The sequence below is a fragment of the Rhea pennata genome, chromosome 14, assembly GCF_028389875.1.
Source record: "Rhea pennata isolate bPtePen1 chromosome 14, bPtePen1.pri, whole genome shotgun sequence".
Taxonomy (NCBI): Eukaryota; Metazoa; Chordata; class Aves; order Rheiformes; family Rheidae; genus Rhea; species Rhea pennata.
This window is the reverse complement of record NC_084676.1, coordinates 13,674,759-13,690,396: the sequence shown is the minus strand read 5'-3', so window position 1 is coordinate 13,690,396 and position 15,638 is coordinate 13,674,759. Positions and strand designations below refer to the sequence as shown.

The 15,638-nt window shown below is 44.8% G+C and overlaps 1 protein-coding gene across 1 annotated transcript; it reads right to left on the bottom strand.

Annotated features, from left to right (window-relative positions):
* Nucleotides 1–597: 597 nt before the first annotated feature.
* Nucleotides 598–2,775, bottom strand: DRD1 (dopamine receptor D1). The gene is made up of 2 exons (XM_062587428.1): nucleotides 2,689–2,775; nucleotides 598–1,961 (listed from the first exon to the last, which is right to left on the bottom strand). Exon 2 carries the CDS (start codon nucleotides 1,951–1,953, stop codon nucleotides 598–600), a length of 1,356 nt encoding a protein of 451 aa, XP_062443412.1. The 5' UTR covers nucleotides 1,954–1,961; nucleotides 2,689–2,775.
* Between the last annotated feature and the right edge of the window lie 12,863 nt (nucleotides 2,776–15,638).

Here is a 15,638-nt window from a genome sequence, read left to right as displayed (position 1 = left end):
AAGCTAGATCTGTTGTAACATATGAAAAATATCAATTTAAACAATAAATAAATAAAACCAGTATCAACATATTACCTCCGAAAGCTTTAAAAATATCCATTCGCATTATAAGGCTCAATTATTTTTCAGAAATAATTTTAAGAAGGCATCTACCTACCTTTACAATCCATCAGCCTTTAATTAGGACCTGTTAACATCCACTATCACAAAACACAATCTTTTAACTTCTAGTAAATATTAATCTTTAAATACTTAACATTTATCTTTTGCCTCATTTTAAGCTAGAAATTTGCTTCTCTACGTGTAGAGATGAAGCAATATTTTCTTTGTCACTGCACTCTATCCAAATTTGTGCATTTTCCTCAGTATGAAAAACACAGTTTAGTATCCTTTTTTCCCCCCATTTTCAGCATCCTTTGCTGTTTATTGTTTTAAATGTTAAGTTTGATTTGAATGCCAGGAAAATTAATTCTGGGCTTTGTGTAAATGTGTTTTTCTCCCTAGATCTTAGTTTCTTACTAAAAAAATCTCATATATCTTTTTCTAAAAGATTATTACAATATACATTATTAGATCTTGCTGGGTTAGCCTTACTGTTCAGGTTTTATGTTGCCCATTTTGTGTAATGGGATTGATTTTTTCCAAAGAAACATCAGCTTCATAATCCAAGATACCCGACAGTGCTGGAGACATTTTCTCCACAGTCTTAGATAGTTCACCTTCTTCTTCCTTTTTTAGAGGTTCTTCCTCTGGACAGATAATTGCATGTGGAATCAGATAAACCAGATTACACTCTTTGGGGCTGGATCCTTTGGGCTCCTGTTGGCTTGAAAAAACAACTGCTCCGTTATTGTTGATACTAACAGTTTCTATAGCATTGCTGGACATAGGGCAGAGCCTGTAGCATCCTAGCAGGGTTGAAAAAGCCTTACGGAAATCAGCATTGAAGGCATAAATTATAGGATTCAGGGATGAATTAGCCCATCCAAACCAGACAAAAACATCAAAGGTGGTGGAACTAATGCAGAAGGCTTCTGCTCCCTTGGACGGTTGGGTAGGCTCGCAGAAAGGAACCATGCAGTTCAATATGAAGAATGGCAACCAGCAGCACACAAACACTCCCATAATCACTGACAAAGTCTTTAAAACCTTTGTTTCCCTCTTGAAGGACATTTTGAAGTTGCTCTCTGGCTGCTGACAGTCCATACTGCTTCTATTGCCGCCTGTGTTCTGGCAATTCTTGGCATGCACAGCTGCTCTCTCCAAAGCTGAGATCCGTCTTATTTGCTTCTGAGCAATCCGATATATCCTTGTGTAAGTTACTATCATGATGGCCACAGGTATATAGAAGCTAATTAGAGAAGAAGAGATGGCATACATCCTGTTTAGGCTAGAATCACAGTTGTCCATGCTTATACCTTGTAAACTGGCATTTAGGTCCAAAAAGCTTGTGGTTGTAGCCTTGTGCCAGTTCAGCTGCACAGGGATGAAGGAAATCAGCACAGACAAGGTCCATGCCACACTGATGAGGATGAAGGCAGCCTTGGGGGTCATTTTCCTCTCATACCTAAATGGACTGGAGATGGCCCAGTATCTATCCACACTAATGACACAGAGATTTAAGATGGAAGCTGTTGAGCACATAATATCAAAGGCCACCCAGATGTTACAAAATGAACCAAAAGGCCAAAACCCAGCGATCTCAGCCACAGCTTTCCAAGGCATGACCAAAACTGCCACTAAAAGATCTGACACTGCCAAGGAGATGACAAAGAAGTTGGTCACCTTGGACCTTAGGTGACGAAATCTAATGACAGCTGCACAGACCAGTGTGTTTCCTAGGAGTGTGGAGAGGATCAGCAGCGAGAGGAAGCAGCCCGTGAGGATCCGAAAGGAAGAGTCTCTTTCCACAAGCAACCCTTCCCCATCCATAGTGGTGTCGTTCCAAGTCATAGTTTCTCCTGAGGGAAAATCATATCATGATTTTCATGACGGCAGCAACTGCTTTCCTCGCAGACATTAGAGACATCAGATGTCCATTAATTACTCATCACCAAACAAATCAAAGGTCCTTGCTTGCACCTTCACCCCTGGATGGACTTCATTCACTTTGAATCTCCCTGAATGATATTGAAAGCTCTCTAAAGTAGGAACTGAAATGCATAAACACAGTTAACTATACAGCCTATTTTTGGAGCAATCCCTTCAGAAACACCCTGCATCACCCCAGCATGAAGTAGCTTAATTCAGTACAGATCACCTGCAGATGTTTTGCTGCTCTCCTCTCCAAAAACACCCCAAAGACAGGAAAGCAATCACTTTTCCATGCTTGCATATATTCCCACTTAAATAAGCTATTGATTGAGTTTCCAGCATCCATTTTACTAGCCCTTCATATTTACTGAAGCGTACTATATGAGATGCTTTTTCTCTGGTTTGGTTTCCTAAATGTCTCATTGATGAAACACTCCATCCTTCCTGCTCAGCACATTCCTGTTATAAAAAGCATCAGTTCCCTGTGTATGAGCAGCATCAGGTAGCAATTCTTCACTTCGTTTTGAACTATTTAAGTTTTACACTTCCAGAGACAAAGAAAATAAACATACAGTGGGTGGTGTTTTAAAAACTTTCAGTAAGAAGTAGCTCAGGTTATTTAGCTTTATTTAAATGAGAAATTCTGTCTCCTACCTTTCACCTTTGATTCTCTGTTTGATCTGGGATGCAGGGCCGTCTCGCCTCCTTATTTAGTTTTGGAATTGCATAGCCAATCTTATATACAAAACCAACAGAAAACCACTGCATTGCATCAGGTGTGTGGGTTTTCTTTTTTCCCTGAAAGTGCCAACTGGCAGGGGAGAAGTAAAAACAAAAGTCGCTGGAGTTTGATCATCAGGAGTTAGTTTTCAAATGAGCAGCAGGTCTGCTTCCTCAGACCCTGCATGAAGAGCCCTGCCGGCTTGTGCCCAGCTGTTTCCAGCCCACGGCCCCTAGTGATCAGTCTGCAAACTTCGTCTGCCCGAGCAGTCCGCGCCACACTTTGTACATCCCGGGGAAGTGGCACATCAGGGCAAGTCATCCCAGGCAAAAGGCACGGTATTCCCAGCACTGGCAAGAGCGTGGAACGGTCCTCTTCTCTGTCTGTCACTGGAAGAAGGAAGAAGGGCAAGAGAAGGAGGAAGGACGTGAGTAACCTCCCCTCGGCCACAAAGCGAGGTGTGAAGCTGGTGGCCTCAGAGCAGGAGCGCGGTCGTGCTCCTCTGCCAGCAGGGAGAAGTTGCTTTAGCACTTTGCTGCTAGGTTGTAGCTCTCCATAACCACCGCGGCGTAATCCCTCCTACTGCTCAGCGGGGCTGCACTCCAGGCATCGGGTCCAGCGTTAGCGTGATCTTCCCTTTAACGAAAGCCCAAGTGGAGGAAGCTCTTCAAGGTCTCCTGCGCCCTGCCCCGGGCCGCGCATCCCCAGAGCCGGGGACTTCTGCTCCGTCTCGCCGAGAGGGGCCCGCGGCGGCGAAGGCTTCCTCCTGCCCGGGCAGGGCTCGGCAGCATCGCCTCTCCGGCACAGGTCTCTCAGCCTGGCGTCTCCGTCCTAAAGGATTAAGGCAGGGGAGAGAGAGGCACGGAGGCGCGCACCGGGCAGAAGGCACCCCCGTGCGCCTCCTCCAACACCTGCGGCTTGGCACGGTTCCCTCTCGGTTTCCTGCCCCCGATTTTTCTGGCTTCCCGGGCAATAACGCATCCAGCAGCCCGAGCGACAGACAGAAGCGGTCTGTAAGAACTGATGTCCCAGAGTTTAGCGCAGACAGGGCGACTTTAGGTGCTGCTGAGCTCTGCCTAGCCTCGGGGCACGCGGGGCGCTGCGCGATGCCTCCGCGCTCCGAGCCAGATGAGTTCAATTAACTGACGCAGAAAGTACGAACCGGCGCTTAACTTCGGGCTCGGGCTGCGGGCAGGCGCCGGCCAGCCGCGCCGAGGCACGAGGGCTCCGCCGACCCCTCCCGACGAGCAAGCACCCCGGGGGCTGGGAGCGCCCAGCCCGGCAAACCGGGCAGCGGGCGGAAAGCCCGGCAGCGGCGGTACTCACGGGTGCGGGGAGGGCCGGGCCGGGCCGGGCCGGGCCGGGGCTGGCGGCGGCGGGCTGCAGCCGGGGCAGCGCGCAGCTCCGCGCCGCCTCTCCGCCGCCTGGCGCAGCCCCCCGCGGCTCCCGGCGCAGCCGCGGCCGCCGGGCTCCCTCTCCTGGGCGGCCGCGGCCCCGCGCCCCGCCGCGCCGCCCCGCGGAGGCGGCAGCCGCCGGCCACCGCGCTCCGCCCCGCGGAGGCGGCAGCGGCCCCGGCCCCGGCCCCGCGGCCCCGGCGCGGCGGACAGGCCCCGAGGGGAGCTCGGCCGGCTCCCCCGCGGCAAGCCCCGGCGGGGCGCAGCCCCTCGGCGGCCGCCCTCGGTGCCCGGCTGCGCGGGCCGTGCGCGCCGCGCAGCGCCCCGGACGCTCCTCGGGAGCAGCCCGCCGACCAAGCACGGCCCCCTGCGGCCCTCTGCGACCGCAGCCGCCGCTTGCGGAGTCGAGCGTGGTTTCCCCAAAAACGCCGCGGCTGAGCCCCGTCCAGGCGCCCGGCCGCTCCTGCGGGCTCCGCGCTGCTGGGGAGCGGGCGCGGATATAACGAACCGAGCGGCCTTTTGGCCGCCACCGGAGAGGCTAATAACGAGGGGCAATCCTCAGCCACGCGGGCTCAAAACCCGAGTTCACGAAACCACCAAAGGGCATCACGTTCCCTGCGTGTAGACAGGAGAGAAACAGGGATAAAACGTAACATCCAGCTTCTCACGGGTGTCTCGGGGGCCGGGTCCCGGCCCAGCTGCTCGCAGCAGGTGCAGGGCAGAGGGAGGGCCGCAGCCCGGCTCTCCGGACCTGCGTCCCCTTTGGAGCCTCCGAGCTTGCACCCTCAGATGTCAGATCTTGAGTTTTGGTCAGCTGGTTTTATCCCACTACAAAAGATAACAGAATTCCATGAATTTCCTTACTGCCATGCAAAAATCTGTCATTCCTTTAAAACTATGTTTTCTTCTTTGTAAAAATCATTCACGCTCAGTAGCAAGCATTGAAGACACAATAGCAATGTCTCAAACCTCTTCTTTCTACAAAAAGGATTTTTTTACCTTAGCTACAATAGGCAATGAAAGAGGATGAACATACTGCTCTGCAAGCTAATCCCTTTGTATAATAATCAAAAATCAGAAAATGAAGCTATAAAACATAGTAGATAAAAGGAAGTTGAAATCTTCTGGAAGAACAAATAAACTCACTAAGCTGTCAAGATAAATTTCCTGGGGTTCGGCATTAGTGAAGTTGCTTTTATGCCATCTATAATTTCTCCTAATGTCAGTTAAAGCAGATACAGTGCTGAACTAACCTTGACTAGCTAACAAAAATATTTGTTCTGCCTTTGCCTCATTCTCTTTTTTTAATTGCTTCTTAGCAAGTTCTCATTCCTACTTCAGATTATTCTGTCCTTTAATCATCATTCCTTCCTGAAGGAGGGTGAAAATAGACATGAAAATGAATTCTGTGCTGTTTGGTAATAGAGATCTCAAATGAAACTCGTTGTGGATTTTCTTTTTATATTTTCAAGCTTTTTTCTTGTTTCCTCTCTTTTTCTTAAAGCATGACACCAGTAAGATTTACTGCACGATACTTCTGGAAATGTAGCACGCTCCCTCCTTTCAGTAGAAAACCTAGGGGGAGGCCAGGCTGCGGGGAGCAATTCCTGCATACGAAGCTGCCAAGCATATCTGATTTTATTTGTAAAAACTTTGAGAGGTTCCCCCAGACTCACCTCCCACTACAGCCATCCTTCAGTCCTAGATTATTCCAGGAGAAACTAGAGTAACTCCAGAGTACCCAAACAGCACAATCTTATGTTGAAAAGTTGAGACACAAATTGCAGAGTAGAGAGCAGTTTGCTGTCAACGATCTGCTTATTGGCTTGTCCAGTGAATTTTATTTATTTATTTATTTTGCTGAGGAATAGCCTTTCCTGGAGAAGAGAGGCTGAACCCTTTGTTGGGAAGAAGCCTGATGCTGTTCGTATGGCTGAGGGCTTAAATTTTTCACTTGAATCCAAGATAACAAATGTCTTTGAGCTTCCTACCCGCAGCAGCCTGTAAGAACCTAACTAACATTCATCATCTGATCACAAGATTCGTGTCTGTTCCCGAGTTTCCCTCCTGTCTCAGGCCTGTGCGTGTGTGATCAGCTCATGGATGAAGCAGGTCGTGCCTGGCTCAGCTGAGCCGCAGCGCTGCAGCACAGCCCCTTCGGCAGCTACGCAGGCTTCAAGCACTGCGGCTCCACGCAGGGCACCCTGCTGTACTCATTTGTCACTTCAGCTCATTTGTAAGCTTTTAAAACTTTCATGACTTAATAGTCGTACCCAGGTGAGGAACAAAAGCAAAATCTATTAAAGCACTATTATTATTTAGGTGAATTTAGTAGTGGGATTAGGCAGCAGATTGACATGACTCTCGGAGCCATTTACCCAAAGCAGAGGTTGAATTTCTCTTTTGCTGCTCTCTGGCTAATGTGCCTGCAGCCAGTGCCAAAAGGATCAGCTCTCTTCCAGCTCAGGACTTGCCCAAAATTGCCAGCAATAGGACAACTGTGAGCTGTCTCGTTGAGATTCAGAAACTAGTATAGAGCTTGTTTAATTTCCACTAGGTGCCCACAAAAAACAACCTTTTTTTTATGCTTTTCAATCACTACTGACTGATGCTAGAATCCAAGCAATGCCCAGGAAAGGAAGTGTTTTGGGTCCTTATTACCACCCTGCAAGATACCTGCTCCTCCCAGGAGATTCTTACTGGGGAAACTCCTATTTGGTCTTTGTAAAGATTTAAATATACAAATACTGAGTAGCACCTTGATCCAAATGATATTAATCCAAACACAAATTAGCTAGTGGAAGACCAAATCAGAGCAGAATAAAGTCCAAATCTTGCATTCGGGGTAAGTATGCTTTTATCTACAAAATAGCACACACACTAAAGCTGGAGAAAGGCAGCTTATTTTACAAAATATTATTTACAGTATGTGGATACAAATTGTGCTCACGTCACTCTAGGGACAACTTTTTGAGGCTGCATGCATGGAATTTATTAAACATGAAATCAGCCAAGGCATGTTAGCAGAAATAATGTTTAAAAGAGCTGTCAGGTTGCTAAATAATTGTTATATTAATAAGCCAAGATTACTTTAGTCTCAGTTTAATCTACCTGGAAAAATCAAGGGTTGCTGGAAATCAAACAGCTATGAACTCTTAAAGTTCAGTGAAGCACACTGGTTAAATTGATATTATCTTTTGGGGGCATTCCATGGGGGAAAATGCAGTAGTAAAGTAGATATATTACTCTGCAGCTAAAGATGCCCCATCTCCAAGGACCTCGAAATAATTCTTGAATGATGAAGATCCACCACCAAGGAGAAAGGATCAGTGAGAGAAGTGATTTCTAGTCCAGAAACACTGAGAGCAGAGAGGCCTAAATATTCAATATTTAGTATTCACAATATTTAATATTTGTGTGTGTATATGCCTGGCTGTAGGCACATCCAGCTACAATTCAGCCTTAGAGTGTGGGAAATTTAGTAACAGTATATTCAAAAAGCACATCAGTACCTTGTGAATGTTGACTTTGGAGCTATTTCGCATGGCAACTGGTGCACAAGGCATCCCTGGATATCAGGTCACTGGTAAAATACTTGAGGAGTCTGGACACTGGCAGGAAAAAGAGAAAGACTGGGAAAAAAACAAATAAAAACACTATTTATGAAAGTATGATTTATTCAAAGCAGCTGAGGCAGCAACAGAGCTGGTCACATACATAAAGTAGGGTGTAAGTGAGGATGGAGTTGGTCGGTGCCTCTGATTTACGGGATCCAGGGCTCAGCCACTGACTGCAGAGGGCTCACGGGTTAGGATGAGGGCACTGCTGCTCCTCAGGCATCTTCCCTCCTTGCTAAATGGATGCATGAATGTGAGACTGCAGTGCTAACTCTACCTGGGAGAGCCCTCCTCCATCCCCCATGGTGACAGGGAATTTAGTGAGGATTTTTGTTCTTGAGAAGATAAGGCAGCAGATTTTCAAAAAGCAGCCTCTTGGCTGCACAAGCTTTCAGGGTTGTGGAAAACCATAATTTAATTGTAAGTCAAAGAAAAGGTGTTCTTGTAAAGATGCTTCCCCAAGCAGTCTCCTGTTCAGAGTCAGTTCAGGCTCTGTTCTTTTTAGGGGCTTTCTCTCCTTGCATCTCTCTTTACATTTTCAAAGAAAACCCAAATCACAACAGCTGGTTCATTTTAGCTATAACCCTCAAAGCTTTATAATATTTTTTTTTTGGGGGGGGGAGAGGGGAGAAGTGGATGGCAGGAACAAAAGAGAAAAGGAATGAACTTGTAGCTCTGGATCAGAGCAGCAGGTGTCATCTAAGCAATCCTCCATCCTCCTGCCACCCAGGAGCCATGACTGATTCAAGATCTCTGTGAATAAGTAGGTTATTTAATCAGCAGGTCTTATGCAGTGACTTCTCTGCAAGGGGGGTTCCAGTTCCAGCCACTCATTCCCACAAGTCCAGAAAAGAAAAGTTTCCTATAATGAACAGTCAGCGCAACCCTCCTTCTCCCAGCTTAACACCCTTCCCCCCCCCCGCAGTCAAACTGAAGTCAGCTGCTGTTGGTTAGATCTCATATTGCTCTGCAAATTACTCGAACATGGAAACCTAAAATTTTCCACAGCTTCTCTTTCTGGGATTTCCATCTGCCAGCAGATAGAGGGTAGAAGATGAATTACTGCCCTGCCAACACTTCCCTCAAGAGTGGGTAGAAAGCCAAACTGCAGAGGATGAAGAGAATAAATTATTGCTACGAAGAGAGGAGAGCTCTGCAGAAAGAATAATGCTTCCCCAGACGTCCTCGTCCCTGCAGTACGGTAGAAAGGTGTCAGGAGATGCAGGGGAAAGCAACAAGAGCCCCCTTTAAAACCTAAACTAAAATAGAAAATACAAAATGTCTCAAATTTCCTGATTATTTCACTGACAAATGTAGACACTCAAGGTATTATTGAATTTTATATTCTAATCCATGCATATATAAAACCCGATCATGTTGATTGCTGAGGATCAGTACACATATAGCACATAGACTCAGATGTCCACACAGATAGAAGCTGGGCCCTTGGCTTTGTTTGTATATGCACAATCTTTCTTAAGTCTGTATAGTTTGCCTGAAATGTCCACTGGATGGACATTTTAGGCCCTCAGATAAATTGAAATTGATTATATGAGTCAAAGGAGAAGTCACTGAAAAATTACAACACTTTAAAAGTTAAAAATGACTTTGACATATTAATTAGTATCTCAGAGATGAAATAAATCCAGTGATGCAGAATGATTCATTAGAATGAAATTAATCTGAGAAATAATTAATCCTGAGTGGATGAATAAAAAGAATATACATAGATACATCAGGAGAAAAACTCTTTACAGATGAGTGTTACAGTGATTTCTAGCAACAGTGGATGAAAGTAGAGATAACATACTTTTCTTAGCAGATGGCTTGGTAGGTGGCACTTTTCACTCCTAAACTGCTTTTACAGATATATTCCTGAGCTGCATTCCAGCCAGCAGCACAAAATAGATCCCTCTCCCATATTCCAATCCAGCCCTTAAAGGATTGATTGATGGGTGGAGAGGGACTGCTTAACTTCTACTAGCAGATTTTTCTAGTACACGATGTGTGATGGTGAAGAATGTGTTTGGTCTCTGCCTGAGCCCAGGGCCTGTAAATGTTAGTAGAACAAGCGAGAAAAGTCAGGCTCTTTGCATTATATTTGGTTATTTTTAAGTTCACATTAATGCACATCCAGTATGGTCAGGCTCAACAGCCCTTCTACTAGGCAGACTACAAAATAGAATTCTTGGATTAAATACAAGTAAATAGAATTAAACAAAATACCCATCCAAAAAAAAAAAAAAAAGCTAACACTGCATAGAGTTGTTGCTAGCAGTGAAGACCAGCACAAACCTAGCATGCCCGCATGTCAGCAAGCAGCAGGAGCAGGTTGCTGCACGAGAGAAACCAGCCAGGAAATAACAACCCAGACCAAGGTCCCTTTTGTCTGCTGCATTCTTCCTGCCGTAACTTTCACTTGAACATTCGCTAAACCCAGGGATCTGAATGGATTGCCTCAAATTATGATATAATCCAAAAATCACTTTCATCTTAGCTCATCTGGACCTGGTTTTCCATTCCAGCCTTTGTGCTTGGCCCACCACATCAGGCAGGGCTGTTGCCTCACCCCAGTGCCAAACAAGTAACATCTTGCTCTTTGCAGCCTGCTCGATGCTCTTGGCTCTTTCTCTGCACCGTGTTGCCAAGAAAGTTGTTGCAGAGAGAGCAACTATCAGAGCAGTCGCTAGTAGGCAGTACTTTCAAAGGCTGGAAATACACCTGGACTTTCATCACCGATTTGTCAAAATCTGTCTCAGGGTCAGGGGCCTCCAACACCTGCAAACTGCCTTTGCTCCTTTTCTGCCAGTTTAAGCAGGGAGCATTGAGAGCTAGCGGTTTTTTACACATTAGAGTCTGGCTGCATCAACACGGACATTCAGACATTCAGTCTCTCCTTCAAAACTGAATGATGTCCCTCAAGCTAGTCCTCTCCGTTTAGGAGAGGTTCAAATTACAGATGTTTTCTAGGTAAAAATCAAATACTTGCATTTAGGGAAGACTGTCAGATCAGATCCTATCTAGCTTCTGATTTTTTTTCCCTCTCTGTTTACAGTGATTAATTGTCTCTTGTGCTTTTTCCAGCATCCCTTTCTAAGAACTTCCCCCCTGGACCCTAGCAATTCCAGGATCTACAACTTGCCCAGGATTTTTTCTTCGCTTTCTAGGATTTTTCTACATCTTTACAGGAATTTCCATTGCTTTCTAGGAATTTTCTGATGCTTGCTAGGAACATCCTCCCCAGCTTTCAGGGAATTTCCACCCAGTTTTCAGGGAATTTTATGTTGCTTTCTAGGAAATTTTCCCATTGTTTTCTATGAATTTCTTCCACCTTAGTGTGAATTTACATTTGCCTCCTAGGAATTTGCAGTTGCTTTCAGGAATTCCTTATTAATTCTAGAATCCTACCCTAGTTCCCTGCTTCCTAGGGACTGCCCGCTAGTTTCTTGGAATTCCCCTTGCTTTCTAGGGTTCTGCATTTCTTTTCAGAAACTTCCTGTATTTTATAGGAATTTCCCATAGTTTTCTACAAATTCCCTGTAGCATTCTAGGATACACACACACACACACACACACACACACACACGCTTTCTAGGAATACCCCATAGTTTTGTAGGAATTCCTCATTGTTTTCCAGGAATTTCCTATAGCTTTCAGGAATTTACCACAGCTTTCTAGGAATCCCTTATTGCTTTCTAGGAAATCTTTTCTGCTTTCTAGGCATTTACACTCAGCTTTCTAGGAAGTCTCTTATGTTTTCTATTTTTATCCTATTGCTTTCTAAAATTCCTTGTGCTTTCTTGGAATATCACACTGCTTTCTAGGAATTTCCTTCACCATTCTATGAGTTTTCCTTTGCTTTCTAGGAATTTCTCCTACCTTTCTTGGAATTTGCCACAGCTCTCCAGGAATTCTCTCACTCCCCTCCCCCAGCTTTCTAGGAATTTCCTATTGATTTCTAGGAATTTACTACCAGCTTGTGTGTGTCATCTTTGGCTGTTGTGTGTTCTTGCATGTCGCTCCTTGTTATCGGAAGTTGTCAAGTGTCACCCTATGTCGCTGCAGGAATAAACATTTAAGAGTGCATATTTTTAATTGCTATTTCCAAAAGCCATTGGAAAGACTCAGCAGGAGAAAGCATTAAGAGGCAGCAATATCTGGTCCCTAGAGGATGACTACATCTCCTCTTGTCCTACACTACATGCACAGCCATACACTGCTGCCATTCCAGATTGGTCTGCCTAGCTGAATGTCTTGTCAACAGTGGCTGGCACAGATGCTTCAGGGTATGAACAACTCCACAAAAGACATTTATAGAAAAAACACATCACAGAGGAAATAGCTTCCTAATCCCCTTCAAAGGCTGATTTATCCTTTTAAATGTAGCTTTATGTTCCTTCTAAATGCAGTGTGGCTTTTCATCTTCTTTTCAATGTTACCTGGTGTAACTATGCATGTTATCATCTAGCTAAATGGGAAAATCAGGCATGCATCAATTTCATTTGGCACAGTATAATACGATTTACTTAAAATCAGGTTCAGATATCATAAACAGAGTCAGAACCTGTAACTGGTTTTGTAACTAATCCTCCATCAGCTTAGATAAGGGTTTTGTTAAAATTTAGGCTGCCAGAAAGTGTTTTGTTGTTTGTTTGTTTGCCCAAATTCCCCTAGATAACAGTATACTCATTAACAGTGGAAGCTATGGGAAAACAGGGTGATGGTGGTTTTTTGATATGCTGACACAGACCTGATGACCTCCCTAGTTCATTAACAGAAACAATCTTTGAATTGTAAGTACTCCTTAAGCTGTACTGCTCTCCCTTCTAGCTTGGGGGTTGGATTTTCTACACAAAATTAACATACAGTAAGCCTGCAGATGACAAGAGGTGCGGTAGGTGGTTCACCTAGCCCAGTACTCTGTTCCTGACAGTAAAATACAGTACAAAGCCATCGTAGGCACCTCCCATCAAGTGAGTGATAATGAATGGCACCCAGGAATTTTGTTGGTTTCTCCTGGCAAATCTCTGACAACATCAACTCCATGCCAAGGCCAGTTCCTGACACCACGTTCAAGAGCTAGCAGCTGAACACACTCCAGTTCTTTGCATTAATACCTTCAGGGCAGTCACCACACGTCATTTCCCACCTGCTGCACAACTTCCTTTCTCATGGAGCAGAAAAGTTTTGACATATTCCAGGCTTGCCGTTAGTCTGTTTAACTGTGCTGTCTGTGACACAGGGTTGCTCAAAACTTTGTCCTGTAGTGCCACTTACTGGACATTTATGCTAGTAAATGCAATGTGCAGCAGCTCTTAGTTTTTGTCAGTTGATGCACCAATTTGAAATAATAAAAAACATAAAAGCAATAATGCCCAATATAAATATTATGAATGCAGTAAAGCTTGGGGAAAGTAAATACGGTAAAGTTCATTTCTTAGACAAGACAGTAGTTGTAGAAGAGCAGAAATCCTCATATTCTGGTTGGCATAGGGAAGAGTTTGCCCTATAATAATCTAGGAATTCTTCCACGTGAAAACAGGTAGTTGATTAAATTCATTGCTAGTTCAATAAAGACTACAGCCTGAATTTACCCCTGGAAGTTTGCAGGACTCTTGTTAATGGAGTCTTTAGGAAATAAGAAGACTGCAAGGAATGCTCCCACAGGAGCCAATGTAATGCTTATTTAATATATACAGCTGTAGTCTCTAGTACATGCTTTCTGTATATACTATTACTATTTGGACTGTGATATAGCCAGCAAGATTCCATACCCTTTATGGACACACGAGGGAACACATGCTTGAACTCACAGTTGGGGCACTAACTGAGCTCTGCGTGTATTCATTGTATGTGACTATATGTGCAGGAGTATTTTCAAGATTCTGAAGAATAAAGTTACACCACTAAGCTGCAGATGAATATGCTCAGTATCATGTTCTAGGATCATGCTCTCTTGAGTGTTTAAAGCAGAGAAGCGGCTGGAGTCCCTGGTAGCCCCTTCCAGCTCACCCACCTAACTCTCCTTCTTGTGGAGGGCGTAGACAGGAATGGCATAAGCCTGGCTCTCACCTCAGAGGGGAATCAGGATGAAGCCAAAACACACATCTGCGTCTTGCAGCTGGAAAATGCTGTTGAATTTTGCTTTTTTAAATGCAGCTTAAAATATTTGTAAAAGGAAGATTAGTGGGGATGAAGGAACACATGTAGTCATAGGTTAGCCATTCCTTGTGAATACCCATATTCACCCACTCGCCCAGTTCTGTAGTTCTTGGTCAGAGCTCTCTCAAGATTTACAGGGTTCACAGTTCCTCATCAATGAGAGGAATGACTAGTCCAGTGAAAGACAGGTTATATAGCCGCTCAGTGCCATCCACACTGAATCTAGAGAGCATGAGCACCTCTAGGAGTGAACGTGTCCATCATAACTAGCTTTCCATTTCACAAATCAGAGTATTTAAATATTAATACATTTTACATTCTGCCTGCAAGCAGAATTTCTGTTATGACAGTGCAGAAAAGACTGAGAGGGGTTTAATGCAGATTTACAAGTTAAGATCTTCGGTACATAACAAAATTAAGAGGCAGAAGACACGAATCCTTAGAATATGAACAACATACCACTGAATCAGTTATGCACATTGGCAATTATTTGTTTTAATGCACAATATCTAGCTGTACCCATTTTTTTATATTAGATGTCTTTCCTGTTCAGTCATTGAGATGTTTTTAGGAGCAAGTGTTAGGGCTGGATATCTTCAAAGGTGCATTCAGAATTTGATCTGTCAGTGGCCATAGAGCCTGGGACCTCTCGGGCAAGATTAAAAAGAGCAAAAGCAATAAAGTACATAAATTTTGTATGAAATTTGATGTGCAAAAAAAATGCAATGTATGGGTATCCATGCAAGCTTTTTCTTTTTCATTTTACAATCTCACCCTGGAATATCTGTATCTTCAACTATTGTATTTATATTCTACGATCTAAGCACTAGAGCCCCAGGTGGAAATGGATGTGTGAACATCTGAGACGTGATCGAGTGATACTAGGAATTCGCTGCCACAGTTTTCAGCAGGTACGAAATTGCATTTACAAAGCAAGAATTTCATGGAAAAACATGCTTTGGTTTATGCAGATATAAGATGAGACGTTTATTCCTAGTGTGCAAGTTAGGCCTCAAATCACTGACAGTGCAATAGGTGCACAGTGGTTTCCGATTCAGTTTGGGATGTCCTACAGCTGCTCCTACAGCCAGACCATCCACAGCTGGAAAACAGCACAACTCCAGAGGTAATCCCCAAAACATTAATTCCACTGTGGAAAAATAAAGTGTTTGCAAAATTTGCAACAGAAATTTTTAATTGAAAACCGCGAATTTTTTAGCTAAAAGCTGAAAACAAAATCCCACCTAACAAGATTACATTTCCAAAAAAAAAAAAAAAAAAAAAAGTATTAGGAAATCCAGCTTTTCACAGCTCAGTTTCAACAGCAAAAATTTCACCAGCTCTACCCCAAACACTACCAATAAATACATCTACGGGCCTCCACAAAGCGCTTAACCGCCGTGTCAGGACGCCAGTCCGCGCTCATCGCTGCGCAAGCCGGGCTGCAGAGAGGGCAGGGAAGTGCTGTTTTTTCTAAGAGGATTTCGCAAGAAGGCGCTATTTTATTACTCCCGGCTCCCTTTTAGGATTAGGGCCCGCGAGCACGTCACTCTCCGACGGGCCGCTTTACTGCGGCTTCTGCGAGCGTTTCCCTGCTGCTGGCAGGCAACATTCACCCACCCAAGCGACCTGCCGGGGTAGCTCGGGCCGCAGGCGGTGCCGGGGGCGGCGGCGCGGCGCCGGCCCGCTGCCTCGGGGCCGCTCCGCCCC